The sequence below is a fragment of the Nyctibius grandis genome, chromosome Z (assembly GCF_013368605.1).
Source record: "Nyctibius grandis isolate bNycGra1 chromosome Z, bNycGra1.pri, whole genome shotgun sequence".
Classification (NCBI taxonomy): domain Eukaryota; kingdom Metazoa; phylum Chordata; class Aves; order Nyctibiiformes; family Nyctibiidae; genus Nyctibius; species Nyctibius grandis.
This window is the reverse complement of record NC_090695.1, coordinates 17,759,400-17,773,591: the sequence shown is the minus strand read 5'-3', so window position 1 is coordinate 17,773,591 and position 14,192 is coordinate 17,759,400. Positions and strand designations below refer to the sequence as shown.

At 38.3% G+C, this 14,192-nt stretch overlaps 1 protein-coding gene across 4 annotated transcripts in view; it reads left to right on the top strand.

Annotated features, from left to right (window-relative positions):
- DHX29 (DExH-box helicase 29) overlaps positions 1 to 14,192 on the top strand; it is a 30,508-nt gene that overhangs the window by 8,772 nt on the left and 7,544 nt on the right. For 2 of the 4 annotated variants that reach the window (XM_068423037.1, XM_068423039.1), the window contains exons 9-22: positions 257 to 422; positions 1,496 to 1,619; positions 2,044 to 2,640; positions 3,372 to 3,515; positions 3,609 to 3,785; positions 4,389 to 4,529; positions 6,572 to 6,716; positions 6,934 to 7,054; positions 8,026 to 8,110; positions 8,717 to 8,805; positions 9,404 to 9,532; positions 10,389 to 10,464; positions 11,149 to 11,373; positions 13,688 to 13,824. In XM_068423037.1, the coding sequence (XP_068279138.1) occupies positions 257 to 422; positions 1,496 to 1,619; positions 2,044 to 2,640; positions 3,372 to 3,515; positions 3,609 to 3,785; positions 4,389 to 4,529; positions 6,572 to 6,716; positions 6,934 to 7,054; positions 8,026 to 8,110; positions 8,717 to 8,805; positions 9,404 to 9,532; positions 10,389 to 10,464; positions 11,149 to 11,373; positions 13,688 to 13,824 (2,356 nt within the window). Of the gene's footprint in view, positions 1 to 256; positions 423 to 1,495; positions 1,620 to 2,043; positions 2,641 to 3,371; positions 3,516 to 3,608; positions 3,786 to 4,388; positions 4,530 to 6,571; positions 6,717 to 6,933; positions 7,055 to 8,025; positions 8,111 to 8,716; positions 8,806 to 9,403; positions 9,533 to 10,388; positions 10,465 to 11,148; positions 11,374 to 13,687; positions 13,825 to 14,192 lie in introns of those variants that run through there. The other 2 variants (XM_068423040.1, XM_068423038.1) reach the window with 2 other exon arrangements.

Here is a 14,192-nt window from a genome sequence, read left to right as displayed (position 1 = left end):
GTAGTGAAAGTTCTTAAATTATTGGGTGATCAAAGATGGCAAACAAAATGTTGTAATTAACTTCCTGTTAGATACTTTTGTGGGAAAAGCAGGTATTTCTGTCATGTATCAGTACCAGTATTTCTGCAAAATATTTCAGAAAATACTGCTCTCTAGTAAAAAATACATTTGAAGAAAAGCTAAAAACATTCTTGGCTATCAAAGGAATGTAAAATAAATTTTAGGAGACTTAAAATGTGTCTTTCTGCTCTTGTAGCGAAAAAGAAAGAACCACTAGATATAAGAAATTTTGATTATAGTGCTCGAAGCTGGACTGGTAAATCTCCAAAACAATTTTTGATTGACTGGTGCAGGAAGAATTTTCCCAAGAGCCCAAATCCTGCTTTTGAAAAGGTTCCAGTTGGAAAGTATTGGAAATGTAGGTATGTATTTCCTATAAACTCTAGATTTTCCTTTTGGTTCATTTAAACATATAGATGCTAACTACTTCTGTCTTCTCATGTTGATCCAGATTTACACAAGTATAGTGTGTTTAACCCCAACTCTTTTTTAGTCCACCAGGGAGGTATTTCACTCTGAATAGTTGTGCAAAAGTAATGCTTAGACTGGATACTATCGCAAAAATAAGATTCTAGTGAATGATCCCATAAAGAAGGGATTAGTTTTTAATTCTGTACTGCTGAATGAAAGATTCTGAAGTGAACCTGTGAGATAAATTTGGACAGTTAACTTCTGGTATTCTTATTCAAAGTAATACATTAAATCATAGGTTTTAAGCATATGAATACCAAAAACCCTTTGGGGATTGTTTAAAATAAAGTGGAAGTTAGAAATTTGTATGAAAGCTACCATAAATTTGTAACCAAAATGGTGCACAATCAGTGATTTTTAAGTTTCTTTTAGAAAATGAGTCTATAATATAGTGGTATAAAGTAGAATATTATCATGTACAAATAAAGTAGACACACCATTACAAATAGGTAATGCTTCTTGAAGGAACCAAGTAAAAGAACCTGTCTTCTTGTTCAAGTTAATATACTGTCCCCCTAAGAATATGAGAAATTTGGCTGCTGGTCTGACTGGTATGTGTCTTAAACAGGTGTTTGCATCTCAGTAGGTGATTAACTGTCATCTCAGTCTATGCTAAGTAGTTACAAGCACATGAACAGATACTTAGTCCTTCTTCCGAAGCAACTAACCTTGATGGTGATCTGTATGTGTATAAATACTTCTGCTTTGAAGAAGATGAAGACATCTGTTAAGAGAAAAAAATTCATAAATGCACTGCTGGAATCTGCTGCTGAAAACTTTCTGCTATTAAGTCAAACTTTATCAGCTGTTTCTGTTTACAAAATATCATTGAGTAAAAAGTTTATTTAGCTTAGCTTCTCTATTTGAATTTCACTCTTTTATGTTTTAAACAAACATTAACAGGTGTGCTATTTATATAGGTAACAAAAATTAAGAGAAATGCCTGTATGAATTTGTCTTTAAGGGTCAGGATTACCAAATCGTCAGATGATGTAATGGCAATGTGCCCTACAATTGTAACGGAAGATAATATGCAAGCACAACATCTAGCTGCTACTTTGGCACTCTATCATTTAACCAAAGGACAAGTAAGATTTTCACCAATATTACTGTTTTTAGCCTGGAATCTGCATCTGCACTTGTTTGTTGTAGTATCTATAGTTAAATTCTCAAAACAATGTAATGAAGTGTTTCCTGTTAAATTCTTTGCTTGTAGTATATGTTCATTTGCTTTTGTCTACAATCATGCATATGTATTGCAGCAGCATACAGGGAGGAATTTTTTTGAGTAAAACTGTTCTGCTGGTGTTGTAAAGAATGCAAGCCAGCTGAGAATAAAAAGTGTGTGGTTGGTGTTTATATTACTATTTTCATAGCTTCTGTATTTAGAAATAGCTCCATATTTCATGCTTTGTCATATCTTTTGCCAGTCAAGTTCTTTTCCACATAAAATATTGGTGATACTACTAAGTAGTCCATAAAGTAATTTTTTTTTGCTTTTTCCACCTGAAGTCAGTTCATCAGCTGCTGCCTCCTACCTACCGAGATGTCTGGCTAGAATGGAGGGATATTGAAAAGAAAAAGGAAGAAGAAAACAAGATAGAAACCAACAAACCTCGTGATAACTTTATTGCTAGATTATTAAACAAACTTAAACAACAACAGCAGCTACAATCTGAAAACCAACCAGAAGTATCTGAGGGTCCTGAAGATTGCTGGGAAAACTTAGTTTCTGATGAGGACTTCAGCAGTCTCTCCCTTGAGACCTCAGACACAGATAATTTGGAACCTTCAAGGATTTTGTTCAAAAAGCTGCAAAGTTCCTCCAGATACCAGAGGCTTCTGAAAGAGAGACAGGAGTTACCTGTGTTTAAGCACAGATACTCAATTGTAGAAACTCTTAAAAAACATCGAGTAGTTGTTGTGGCTGGTGAAACAGGCAGTGGGAAGAGTACCCAGGTGCCCCATTTCTTGTTAGAAGACTTGTTGCTAGATGAAGGATCAAGCAAATGTAATATTGTTTGCACACAACCCCGAAGAATCTCAGCAGTGAGTCTGGCAACTCGGGTCTGTGAAGAGCTAGGCTGCGAATCAGGGCCAGGAGGAAAAGTAAGATGTGTCTGAGTTCCTTTTTCTAGTCTTGATCAAGTACAGGGGGCTGGATTGTTGGTAGAAAGTGAAAACATTGTTTCTTACACAACCAAATAGATGTCATTTTCTCTTGAAAAGGGCCTCTTGCCATGTCAACTGTTTCTTTCCAAATTGTCACCTGTGAACCTCTGGATATCCGTGTATGATTTTTGAAGTCTTTAGAGGGTGATTAAGAGCAACAATGTTTCATAATGGGAGTGGTCAAACACTGGAGCAGATTGTGCAGCAACTGTGGCATCTCTCATGAGGGATGGAGAAAACTCCCCTGAATAAGGCTCTGAGCAATCCAGTCTGGCCTTGAGTGAGGCCCTGCTTTGAGAGAGGCCCCTTCCAACATAATTTTTTCTGTTATTTGAAGAAAACCAAGGTCCTGTATGTTTTATGGTAGTCTACTTGTGCAAAAATATTTTTGTTTGAGGACTGCTAAGAACCCCGGAAAGAACACTGAGTCTACCAGCTCTTTGCTACTCTGGAGAAACTTAGTTGTAGATTTCAGTGTGTTTTCCCTTTCTTAACGAAGAGAAGTACATGTATGAAAAAACAGTGTGGTAGTCAGTCACCATACTATTTAATTAGCAACTTTTGCAGTGTTTGAATCTAACAGTGCTTAAATTTCAATTTATTTTTAATGTCTCTAGCTTATGTACTATTTTAAGTTATTCCTATATTTTTAATATCTTTTTTTAAAGAATTCCCTATGCGGATATCAAATTCGTATGGAATCAAGGACAGGAGAAGCCACCAGACTACTATACTGCACAACAGGTGTCCTGCTTCGGAAACTCCAAGATGATGGTCTTCTTTCAAGTATATCTCATGTTATTGTAGATGAGGTTATCAGCTCTTACTGTTCTGCAGAAGCTATAGTTATTCTGGGCCTTGACTTGTACTAAAGCCTTACTATATATATGTTTTCCTAATTCTAGGTACATGAAAGAAGTGTCCAGTCTGATTTCTTGCTAGTTATTCTGAAGGAGATCTTGCATAAGCGTTCAGACCTGCATCTGATTTTAATGAGTGCTACTGTAGACAGTGAGAAGTTTTCCAGTTATTTCTCGCACTGTCCCATTTTAAGGATCTCGGGGAGGAGTTACCCTGTTGAGGTAGGAAAATGTTTCTTCGATTATGCAAGATACTTTGTATGCAAATATACAGTGTTTGCCTGGTTAGTGTCTATAGGAAATATACCTATATCACTTTTTTTCATACCAAAAATATATATCTTAAACATCTTTCAAGGACTTGTAATCCTTTTCCTTTTTGAAAATATAAAATAGCTTCAGTGCTTTGAAGTACAGGGTTGTACTATTTTTCCTGACAGATTTATAATTGATTAAAATTAGTCCATCAGTGATACTTTAATTTTTCTCTGGTTGATATAGGTAGAAAAGAATGCATTAAAGAATTTCCCCCACCCCCATGCAACTTTGTCATTACACTCTTGCGTATGTTTCTCATGCATGTTATATAGGCTATGGTAATGTTAATGTTAGTGATCATGTGGAGAGGCCCATTAACAAACTCATAACAGCTCTAACTTTAGGTTTTCAAAAATCATAAGAAGTTGAAATTTGCAAGATCTATTACAGCACTAAAAGGGAAGGGCATGCCCTGTTCAGCTTTGTATGTAAGCTTTAAAAAAAGCAAAAAAGGTGCTGATTAGTTTTTGACATGCCTTGTATTTCTTCTGTGAATTTTCACTAAAGATTTTCCATGTTGAAGATGTAATTGAAGCAACTGGCTATGTTTTGGAGAAGGACTCAGAATACTGTCAGAAGTTCTTGGAGGAGGAGGAGGAAGTGACAATAAATGTTACCAGCAAAGGAGGAAGCACTACAAAGTATCAGGTAAAATAGGCATTTCTAGCTTTGGTTTGGAAATTTTGATTTTTTTTTTTTTAATTATTTTATTTTAATTCCTCTTATTAAATGTGATTGGATTGTGTAACATCAGACACAATGGCACTCCTGTAGTTGAAACCAAATATTTATTAATGCTGCACCCTTATGTTTGTCTCTCCAAATCCTTTATAGCCACCTTGATTTTGGTATATTTGACATTAAGTTCTCTTGTACAGATTCCCAGCTCCAGATCTATAAGCGGCAGCAAGGAAAAGCATTTTAGTTTTTCTCTCAAAGAATTCTCCCAAGCAGCGAACCTAAGAACAGAAGAGGCAAGGCCGTATTCTTCTTAGCTGAAAAACTCCCCAAATCGTCCAACCTGACACGCCGAATGCAATTATTTACATGAGATTATTGTATAGAGCTTTTTGATTTACCAGGCTGCGGTTAATCCTGTAGGTACTCTGCAGTGACAGCTTTATATGCTTTTGGATCAAAATTCTTGAAGTGAAGAGTATATGAATGCTGTCTGACTTTAGGCAACTTAGGCTGTTCATCTAGACTGTATATATTTCTGGGTAGATACCTGTCTGCTCTGACTTGCTCTTTCAAAATCTCTGCAGGACCATTTGTCTTGGTGTGATCAAACACTGATGCACATGTTGAAATATGTGCTCTCCTGATTTTTTTTTTTTTTTTCCCCCAGAGTGGTTGTTACTTTATACATCACAACACCTTCCTTTAGTTGAAGCCCAAGTGCTCTCCTGATTGCTCCTCCCTCTTTGTGGTTTATTTCTGTTGAGCCTTCGGTACAGAAGGATATGTGGTGGCATGCTTCTTTAAGTGCATTGATTAACAATGGAATAATTTACAATAGTGCCACTTAACGTAGAAGCCTTAGGCTAAGTGTGTATCTGTAAGATGTTTATAAACAATTTCAATGTCTGTATGTTCTGCTAACTCTCCCTTCCTTCCCCTTTCCTCCTGCTCCAAAACACTGCAGGAATTGACACCTAATTCACTCTTAACTTTCATTGCAACCATTAGTTGAGAAGGGTGAGGTGAAGGAGAGGAGAAAGAGGAGACTGGTTTCTTGTACTCCAAAATAGGAGTTTTAAAAGAAGAGTAGCCACCCTGTTGTCCCATTTTGAATTGATACCAGTTGGATGCCAGATATGGATCTGGGAACTATTTTCATTTGTGAAACAGACTATATAGTACTGCTTGCACAAACTTTAATTTTTACTTTTTTTTTTTTTAATCTGGGATGTCGTTTAACAGTAGTAGATACCTATACACAGGTTATGTAGGTGGCTGTGATTTAATCTAACCCACACTGATTTTGGTGGGAAGTTAGTCAACTAAATGTCTGTTTTAAGAAACTGTGCTGGTTTTGGCTGGAATAGAGTTAACTTTCTCCATAGAAGCTGGTAGGGGGCTGTGTTTTGGATTTGTGCTGAAAACTGTGTTGATAATGCAGAGATGTTTTCATTACTGCTGAGCAGTGCTTACACAGTCAAGGCCTTTTCCACTTCTCACACCACCCCCCAGTGACTAGGCTGGGAGTGCACAAGAAGTTGGGAGAGGACATAGCTGGGACAGCTGACCCCAACTGACCAAAGGGATATCCCATACCATACGATGTCATGCTCAGCATATAAAGCTGGGGGAAGAAGAAGGAAGGGGGGAACATTTGGAGTGATGGAGTTTGTCTTCCCAAGTAACAGTTACATGTGATGGAGCCCTGCTTTCCTGGAGATGGCTGAGCACCTGCCTGCCAGTGGGAAGCAGTGAATGAATTCCTTGTTCTCCTTTGCTTGTGTGCGTGGCTTTTGCTTTACCTGTTAAACTGTCTTTATCTCAACCCACAAGTTCTCTCACTTTTACCGTTCCAATTCTCTCCAGCCACGATAGGGAGTGAGTGAGTGGTTGTGTTGCTAGGGTTAAACTATGGCAGAAACCTAGATTAAGTGAATGGTGAATTGGCCTTCTGCTCTCTTGACTTCTAAAACACTGAGAATACGATTTTTCCTGCTTTTCTTTTTTAGGAGTATGTCCCAATCCAGTCTGGTTCTGGTATTGATTTGGCTCCTTACTACGCAAAGTATAGCAGTCGTACACAGCAAGCTATCTTCTATATGAATCCCTACAAGATCAACCTTGAACTTATCTTGGCGTTGCTTGCATACTTAGGTACAACCTACTTCTTAAGAAGTTTATATACCTGGGGCTGTCCTTTGGTCTTATTTTCCAGTGCCTTCTGCTGATAATGAAGTACTTGACTTCATTGTTACAGGAAACATCCTAAAAAGTGTTTACCACAGAGCCCAGTAGTAGTTACTGTTCTCAAGTGAAACTGTTTGCAAATGCATGTTTGTTTTAACTATGTGCCTGTACTCTAACTTTCCAGATAGAAGTCCCCAGTTCAAGAACGTTGAGGGTGCTGTGCTGATCTTTTTACCAGGCCTTGCCCATATCCAACAGCTGTATGATCTCATTTCAACAGACAGAAGATTTAACTTGCGTGACAGGTAATGCAGGTATTTTCTATAAAGTTAATAGTTTAACTTAATATGTTCATTGGGTTTTAAGGTCTGTTATTCTTGAAAAGGGAAACAGAGTTATACCTCTGAGCTATTTGTACTACAAATATATTTTTATTATCTAGAAACGATACAAGCAAAAAGGACAGGTGCTTAGGAATGGTACGGCAATAACTTTTTTTTTCTTTTGATTTTATTTTTCAACCAACTTACTTAATCACAAAGCATTTGACTACTTCTTTTCCACTTCTTAGTGTATGGAAGCTTCCTTATCTGGGATATAGCTTTCTGTGGCTTACTGTTTACATGGAAGTGACTACTTCCTGAGAAGAGATCCAGAGACAGTAATCTACCAAGAGAAATGACATAGCATTGTAGTGACAGATTGTTTTGAAATTTATTTTGTGGGTAACTAAAAGTTAGCAACACAATGGCATAAAAAGAAATTTTGCAGTCAAATTGTAAAGATTCATAGGTGGACTGAGATGTCAAGTTCTAGAAGAGAAGGAAAGCACCAATCTCTGTGGCGCTCTCATCTCTGAATGCCTCTGTTACTCAGGCTGAAAGTTGCATGTGTTTATAGTTCTGTGCAAAGTTTCAATAATGGCCCTTGTCTTAGAAGCATAATGCAAAGAACTCTGGTTCACGGACATCTAGTTCCCTTTTTTGCTAGGCTATGTAAATTAATCTAGGGTTCCGCAATAGTATTTTTCCTGAATTACTGCTAAATAGGAGAACAGCCCTCCGAACTAACAGTGTTATCATTTCTTGATATCGTAACAAAACACTGAAGCAGACTTTCTTACCTAATCATACAAAGTTTTACTCTTTCAAGTGTCCGTTCTAGTTGCTTTCTCCAAACTGTTGTCATCATTCTGGTCTCACTTTTTTACTATGTCTTAATTTGATAAATGTATATTTACCAAATGTATATTGATCAGTGTAATTTCTTGTTGTAGGCACAGGTTGATAGCTCTGCATTCTGTTCTTTCAACTCAAGATCAAGCAGCTGCATTTACAATACCCCCTATTGGTATTAGAAAGGTATGATATATTTAGAAAGGCAAAGTTCACCACTGAAAGGAGAAACTTTCTGTGCATGCAACTCTGAATTGTTTTAAAATCAAACCATACAGAATTACACAACAACCAGTTGTTACTGGAATTTTCTTGCTGCAAAGAAACAATTCCTCTTATTTGGTGCTCTGTAACAGATAGAAGTTGGCATGCTGTGAAAACCTTGACAATAATCAGACAAATTTTTAAACCCAATATTTTTCTAATTGTTGCTTTCCTGTATTTTAACTATTTTTAACCAGTAACGATAGCTTTTATATAGGAAAATAGTATTATAAGTACTTAATTAAAAGTTGACCAATTTTGGCAGGTACTAGCTAGTAATTTTGATGGATTATAAAACAAAAAGGGAATGCAAAATTCTCACTTAACCTTTTGATTCCTCAGTAATTGAGGAAGACTAAACCATTTTCCAAGTCGTGTGGCTTTTAATGCTTTGTCACATTATTTAAGGAAATGTTTCTGGGTAAAAAAATGTAACCAAACTTATTCTATAATATTGAACCAAAGGATGAAAACTGTCATACAGACATTCCATAATTCTTTTATTTATGTTATGTTACTTCATTTCAGATTGTTTTGGCAACCAATATAGCAGAGACAGGTATTACGATACCAGATGTTGTCTTTGTAATTGATACTGGGAGAACAAAAGAAAATAGGTGAGAGTTTTATTTTCATCAGTTATCCTGTGATTACTGTAAATATTTGGAGGTTCGAGTACTGCAAGGATTTTGTAATATCCTTATTAAGCTACAGTTCTGGACAAAAAAATGTGCTGAGCTCATTGAACAGCTTGCGGTTTAGGTACAAGTTTGGGATAAATCCTTGGATTTTCAAATGGTGTGAAGAACAACATGGGAAGTTCTTCATAGATAGGAAGAATAATGATTAAGTACTGGTTTAAAAATAAAGTAGATCCTTTTTATACTATCTCAGTTTTTAGAAGTTACTTTTTTGTCCATTTTAAATGTGAAAAGCCCTATGGAATGTGGTAGAAGGAACAATTCCGAGTTACCAGGGAGATGAACTAATACAATAGCTCTTTCATTTTTTCAATTTTTACACTTTCATTAGTCAGTTGTATCTGAGGTTCTATGATGTACCCTTTCCCCCGGGTTTGCTTAGTTTTCAAAACTAAATAAAGTATTTTCAAATAAATACTATTTAGATAGATTATCAAGATGCTGGTATTTAAGTTAAGTACATCAAAATTTTAATTCTGAAATCTGAATGGGCACTCGCTTTACAATTTTTAAGGTATCACGAAAGTAGTCAGATGAGTTCCCTGGAGGAGACCTTTGTTAGTAAGGCCAGTGCTCTGCAGCGACAAGGAAGAGCTGGGCGCGTTAAGGGTGGATTCTGCTTCCGAATGTACACGAGAGACAGGTACTGTAAACTTACTTAGCAAGATTTTGAGTCACGTAAATATCTTCGTCTTTTTCTCTGTGCAAAAACAAGAAGTCTTGTTGAAATTCACTTAGTTATTGCAAACTAGACAGGTTAAACTGTAAAAAAAAAAAAAATACGGATAGTATGAATCTCTTACGAGTGTTGTAGTAGTCTTTTCGTTTCATGATTTAAAATAAAGTTAATTTTACACTTAGCATCTCTATAATGTGTTTTCAAAAATTTTTCAAAATTCAAGGAAAAGTGCAGCGCTATGGAATAGTAAAAGATCAATTTTTAACAACATCTACTGCCCTGCATCACACATACAGAAACCTTACCTCCTGAACTTTGAATTTTTTATCAGACAAATCTGTGGATTTCTGAAGTGGTATCTCTGTGTGTAAGAGAGGTGAAAATATCAAATTATAAAGCACTGCAGAATTAGTTTCTGTTACTGCAGTGAAATAACCTTTTTCCTTCGTGTCTGAAAGTCTGAAGCAACTTTCAGCTGAGAAACAGTTAAGGTAAAGTATTTTGAAATAACCAATGAAGTGTGTGCGTTTTAGCCACGTGCAAGACTTTTGGTTTGGGAGCTATGACTTTTAAGGATTTGTCTTGAAAATCAGGGTCTTACTGCCTTTCTCTCACTAAAACTCTTGCTTTCCAAGATACCACACACACCTTAATTTAAAAGATGAGCAGTTTACCCATGCATTAGAACACGTGCCACTCCCCACCCCCTTGCCCCCCAAAAGAACATTTGCAAAGAATGAGCATGTGAAAACTGAGTTTCTAAGTTGAATTAAAAGACTGAATTTAATACTTGTGATCCTATGTTTTTATGATGTTGCAGGTTTGAAAGTTTCGTGGAATACTCTATTCCAGAAATACTACGTGTGCCTTTGGAGGAATTATGCCTTCATATTATGGTATGGTTTTGTTTTTGAATTACTGACTTTGTTAGCTAGAAATATTACATGTGACATTGGAGAACTACACTGTCATACTATGGTGTGGTTTTGTTTTTTTGAATAACTGACATTGTTAGGGCTGTCCTAGCAAACCTTTTTAGCTAATCCAGTGTAGTTAGCGGGGCTTCTCCAACCAGAGCAGGAGGGAACGCAGTGCCTGTGTGTTGTGGGAAATCTATAGCGTGCTGCTGAGTGAGAATAGCATACTATACTATTCTGGTTTACCTCAGAATGATAGCTCAAACTTGGTTAAATAGCCTTCAAACTGATTTCTGCTTAAGGAAGCAATTCCGTTCCATTCCCTCTCTCCTCATTGTGAGTGAGATATGCATGGGAAAACTAGCACCCTGGCAAATTAGTGCCAGCTTGAACTGCCATCTCAGCAGGTTTGAGAGTCTCCTGCTTACCTGTGATCTTTGGTAACATGCTTCTCTGATCAGTGGTCATGCCATCAAAGTCCTTCCAAACAATGAAGTTTTGTTGACCTAATGTGGAGTGTGTTTGTGTTCTGGGAACCAAGAGGCTGGTTTAGAGGGAATGTGGGGTTTTGACTGGAAGAATATACTTCCAATTTCCTTTGTAGCTACTACAAAAGTCTGTTATAATAAATTTTTCATATTGAAACGCCTATTTACTCCACAGAAATGCAATCTTGGCTCTCCTGAAGATTTCCTTTCCAGAGCATTAGACCCACCACAGCAGCAAGTAATTGGTAATGCAATGAACCTGTTGAGGAAGATTGGGGCTTGTCTGTTAAATGAGCCCAGGCTGACTCCACTGGGGCAGCACCTTGCGGCCCTTCCTGTCAATGTAAAGATTGGCAAAATGCTTATATTTGGTGCTATATTTGGCTGCTTGGATCCTGTGGTGAGTAAAAAAAAAAAAAAATCTACATTTAAGAAGTATAGAAATGGTTAACTCTTTATAATTAATCTGATTTCTTGCAACATGGTATTTTGAAAGGAAAAGCCTTTGTAAGAAGTTAAAATGTTTTAAGATGAGGGCACCTGGACATCATGGAGGAGAGCAGCCTAAGTGTTCTTAAAATCCTAGGTGCTATTCACAAGAGGATAATCAGACTTGGCTTCCAGTTCTGTTATGTTCCCAGGGAGTAGGACACTTACAGAAAAGCCCTCTTACATGCAGGTTTGACCAATCTGGATTGCCCCACAGTCTGTGCAGGCCAAGAACATGCTGATAGAAAGCCATTGCAAATTAATTGATGTGGTAACTTATTATGTGAAGGCTATGGCATATTTAACACTTTCACCTAATCCTAATTTACTGCAAATTAAGAGAAAGCATGCATATCTTAGTTGCTGAAAACTGGAAGTTAAATTTCTTTATTCTCACAATTTCTCCTGTTAATGTGGTATAATCTAAAGCAGTTGTTTAATCTGACCTTCACTGTAAGTAAGTCTGAATTCTGTGTAGGAAATTCTTACAGTGATGTTTTCCTTGAGATTTAGTAGAAGATAAAGTATCATTAAATATTACATTAAAAAAAATAAAGCTATTTGTATGATAAACATGAGGAGTCTGTCTTGGTTGGTGAGGGCTGGGTCAGGGACCAATTAAGCAATCTGGACATCCATAAATCCATGGGCCCTGATGGGATGCACCCGCGGGTGCTGAGGGAGCTGGCGGAAGTCATTGCTAGGCCACTCTCCATCATCTTTGCTAAGTCGTGGGCAACGGGAGAGGTGCCTGAGGACTGGAGGAAAGCGAATATCACTCCAGTCTTCAAAAAGGGCAAGAAGGAGGACCCGGGTAACTATAGACCGGTCAGCCTCACCTCCATCCCCAGAAAGGTAATGGAACAGCTTGTCCTTGGTGCTGTCTCTAGGCACATCAAGGATAGGGGGATCATTAGGGGCACTCAACATGGCTTCACCAAGGGGAAGTCATGCTTAACCAACTTGATAGCCTTTTATGAGGATGTTACCCGGTGGATAGATGATGGTAAAGCTGTGGATGTGGTCTATCTCAATTTCAGTAAAGCGTTTGACACAGTCTCCCACAGCATCCTCGCAGCTAAACTGAGGAAGTGTGGTCTGGATGATTGGGTAGTGAGGTGGATTGTGAACTGGCTGAAGGAAAGAAGCCAGAGAGTAGTGGTCAATGGGACAGAGTCCAGTTGGAGGCCTGTGTCTAGCGGAGTCCCTCAAGGGTCGGTACTGGGACCAGTTCTATTCAATATATTCATTAATGACTTGGATGAGGGAATAGAGTGCACTGTCAGCAAGTTCGCTGATGACACAAAACTGGGAGGAGTGGCTGACACACCAGAAGGCTGCGCAGCCATTCAGAGAGACCTAGACAGGCTGGAGAGTTGGGCGGGGAGAAACTTAATGAAATATAACAAGGGCAAGTGTAGAGTCCTGCATCTGGGCAGGAACAACCCCATGTACCAGTACAAGTTGGGGACAGACCTGCTGGAGAGCAGCGTAGGGGAAAAGGACCTGGGGGTCCTAGTGGACAGCAGGATGACCATGAGCCAGCAATGTGCCCTTGTGGCCAAGAAGGCCAGTGGCATCCTGGGGTGTATTAGAAGGGGTGTGGTCAGCAGGTCGAGAGAGGTTCTCCTCCCCCTCTACTCTGCCCTGGTGAGGCCGCATCTGGAATATTGTGTCCAGTTCTGGGCCCCTCAGTTCAAGAAGGACAGGGAACTGCTAGAGAGAGTCCAGCGCAGAGCCACGAAGATGATTAAGGGGGTGGAACATCTCCCTTATGAGGAGAGGCTGAGGGAGCTGGGTCTCTTTAGCTTGGAGGAGACTGAGGGGTGACCTTATTAATGTTTATAAATATGTAAAGGGCAAGTGTCATGAAGATAGAGCCAGGCTCTTCTCAGTGACATCCATTGACAGGACAAGGGGCAATGGGTGCAAGCTGGAACACAGGAGGTTCCACATAAATATGAGGAAAAACTTCTTTACAGTGAGGGTAACGGAACACTGGAACAGGCTGCCCAGAGAGGTTGTGGAGTCTCCTCTGGAGACATTCAAAACCCGCCTGGACGCGTTCCTGTGTGACATGATCTAGGTAATCCTGCTCCGGCAGGGGGATGGGACTAGATGATCTTTTGAGGTCCCTTCCAATCCCTAACATTCTGTGATTCTGTGATTAACCTGTAAGCTTATAATAAAATGCTCTTAAGTGATGTGTACTTTACTAATTGCAGGCAACTCTGGCTGCTGTTATGACAGAAAAATCTCCATTTACTACACCAATTGGTCGAAAAGACGAAGCAGATCTTGCAAAATCATCTCTAGCAATGGCAGTTTCAGACCATATAACAATCTACAATGCATATCTTGGGTAAATGATAATTCTTCTGTGCTTGTAACTAGATGCAGATAACACTTCTAAGTAATGTGGTTCTGTAAAGAATCCTTAGCAAGTATCTTCTCTTGAATTCCTTGCACATTAGATTTTTCTCTTCAGAATAACAATAGATTGCCAAATACTGTAACACAAAAGGATAGCTTGCTTCGTACCTTAACCTTTAACTCCTTTTAACTATGACTGCACACGTACAGAGGTGTACTGTGTTTATCCTAGTGCTTAAATTATTTTGTTTGCTGTTTGTGGTATGCTGATCTGAGTATTTTGTATTTGAGAAAGTACAAACGTATCTGTTAAAATATGACATACATATTTTTTAGGATATTATCACTAAGTCTCAA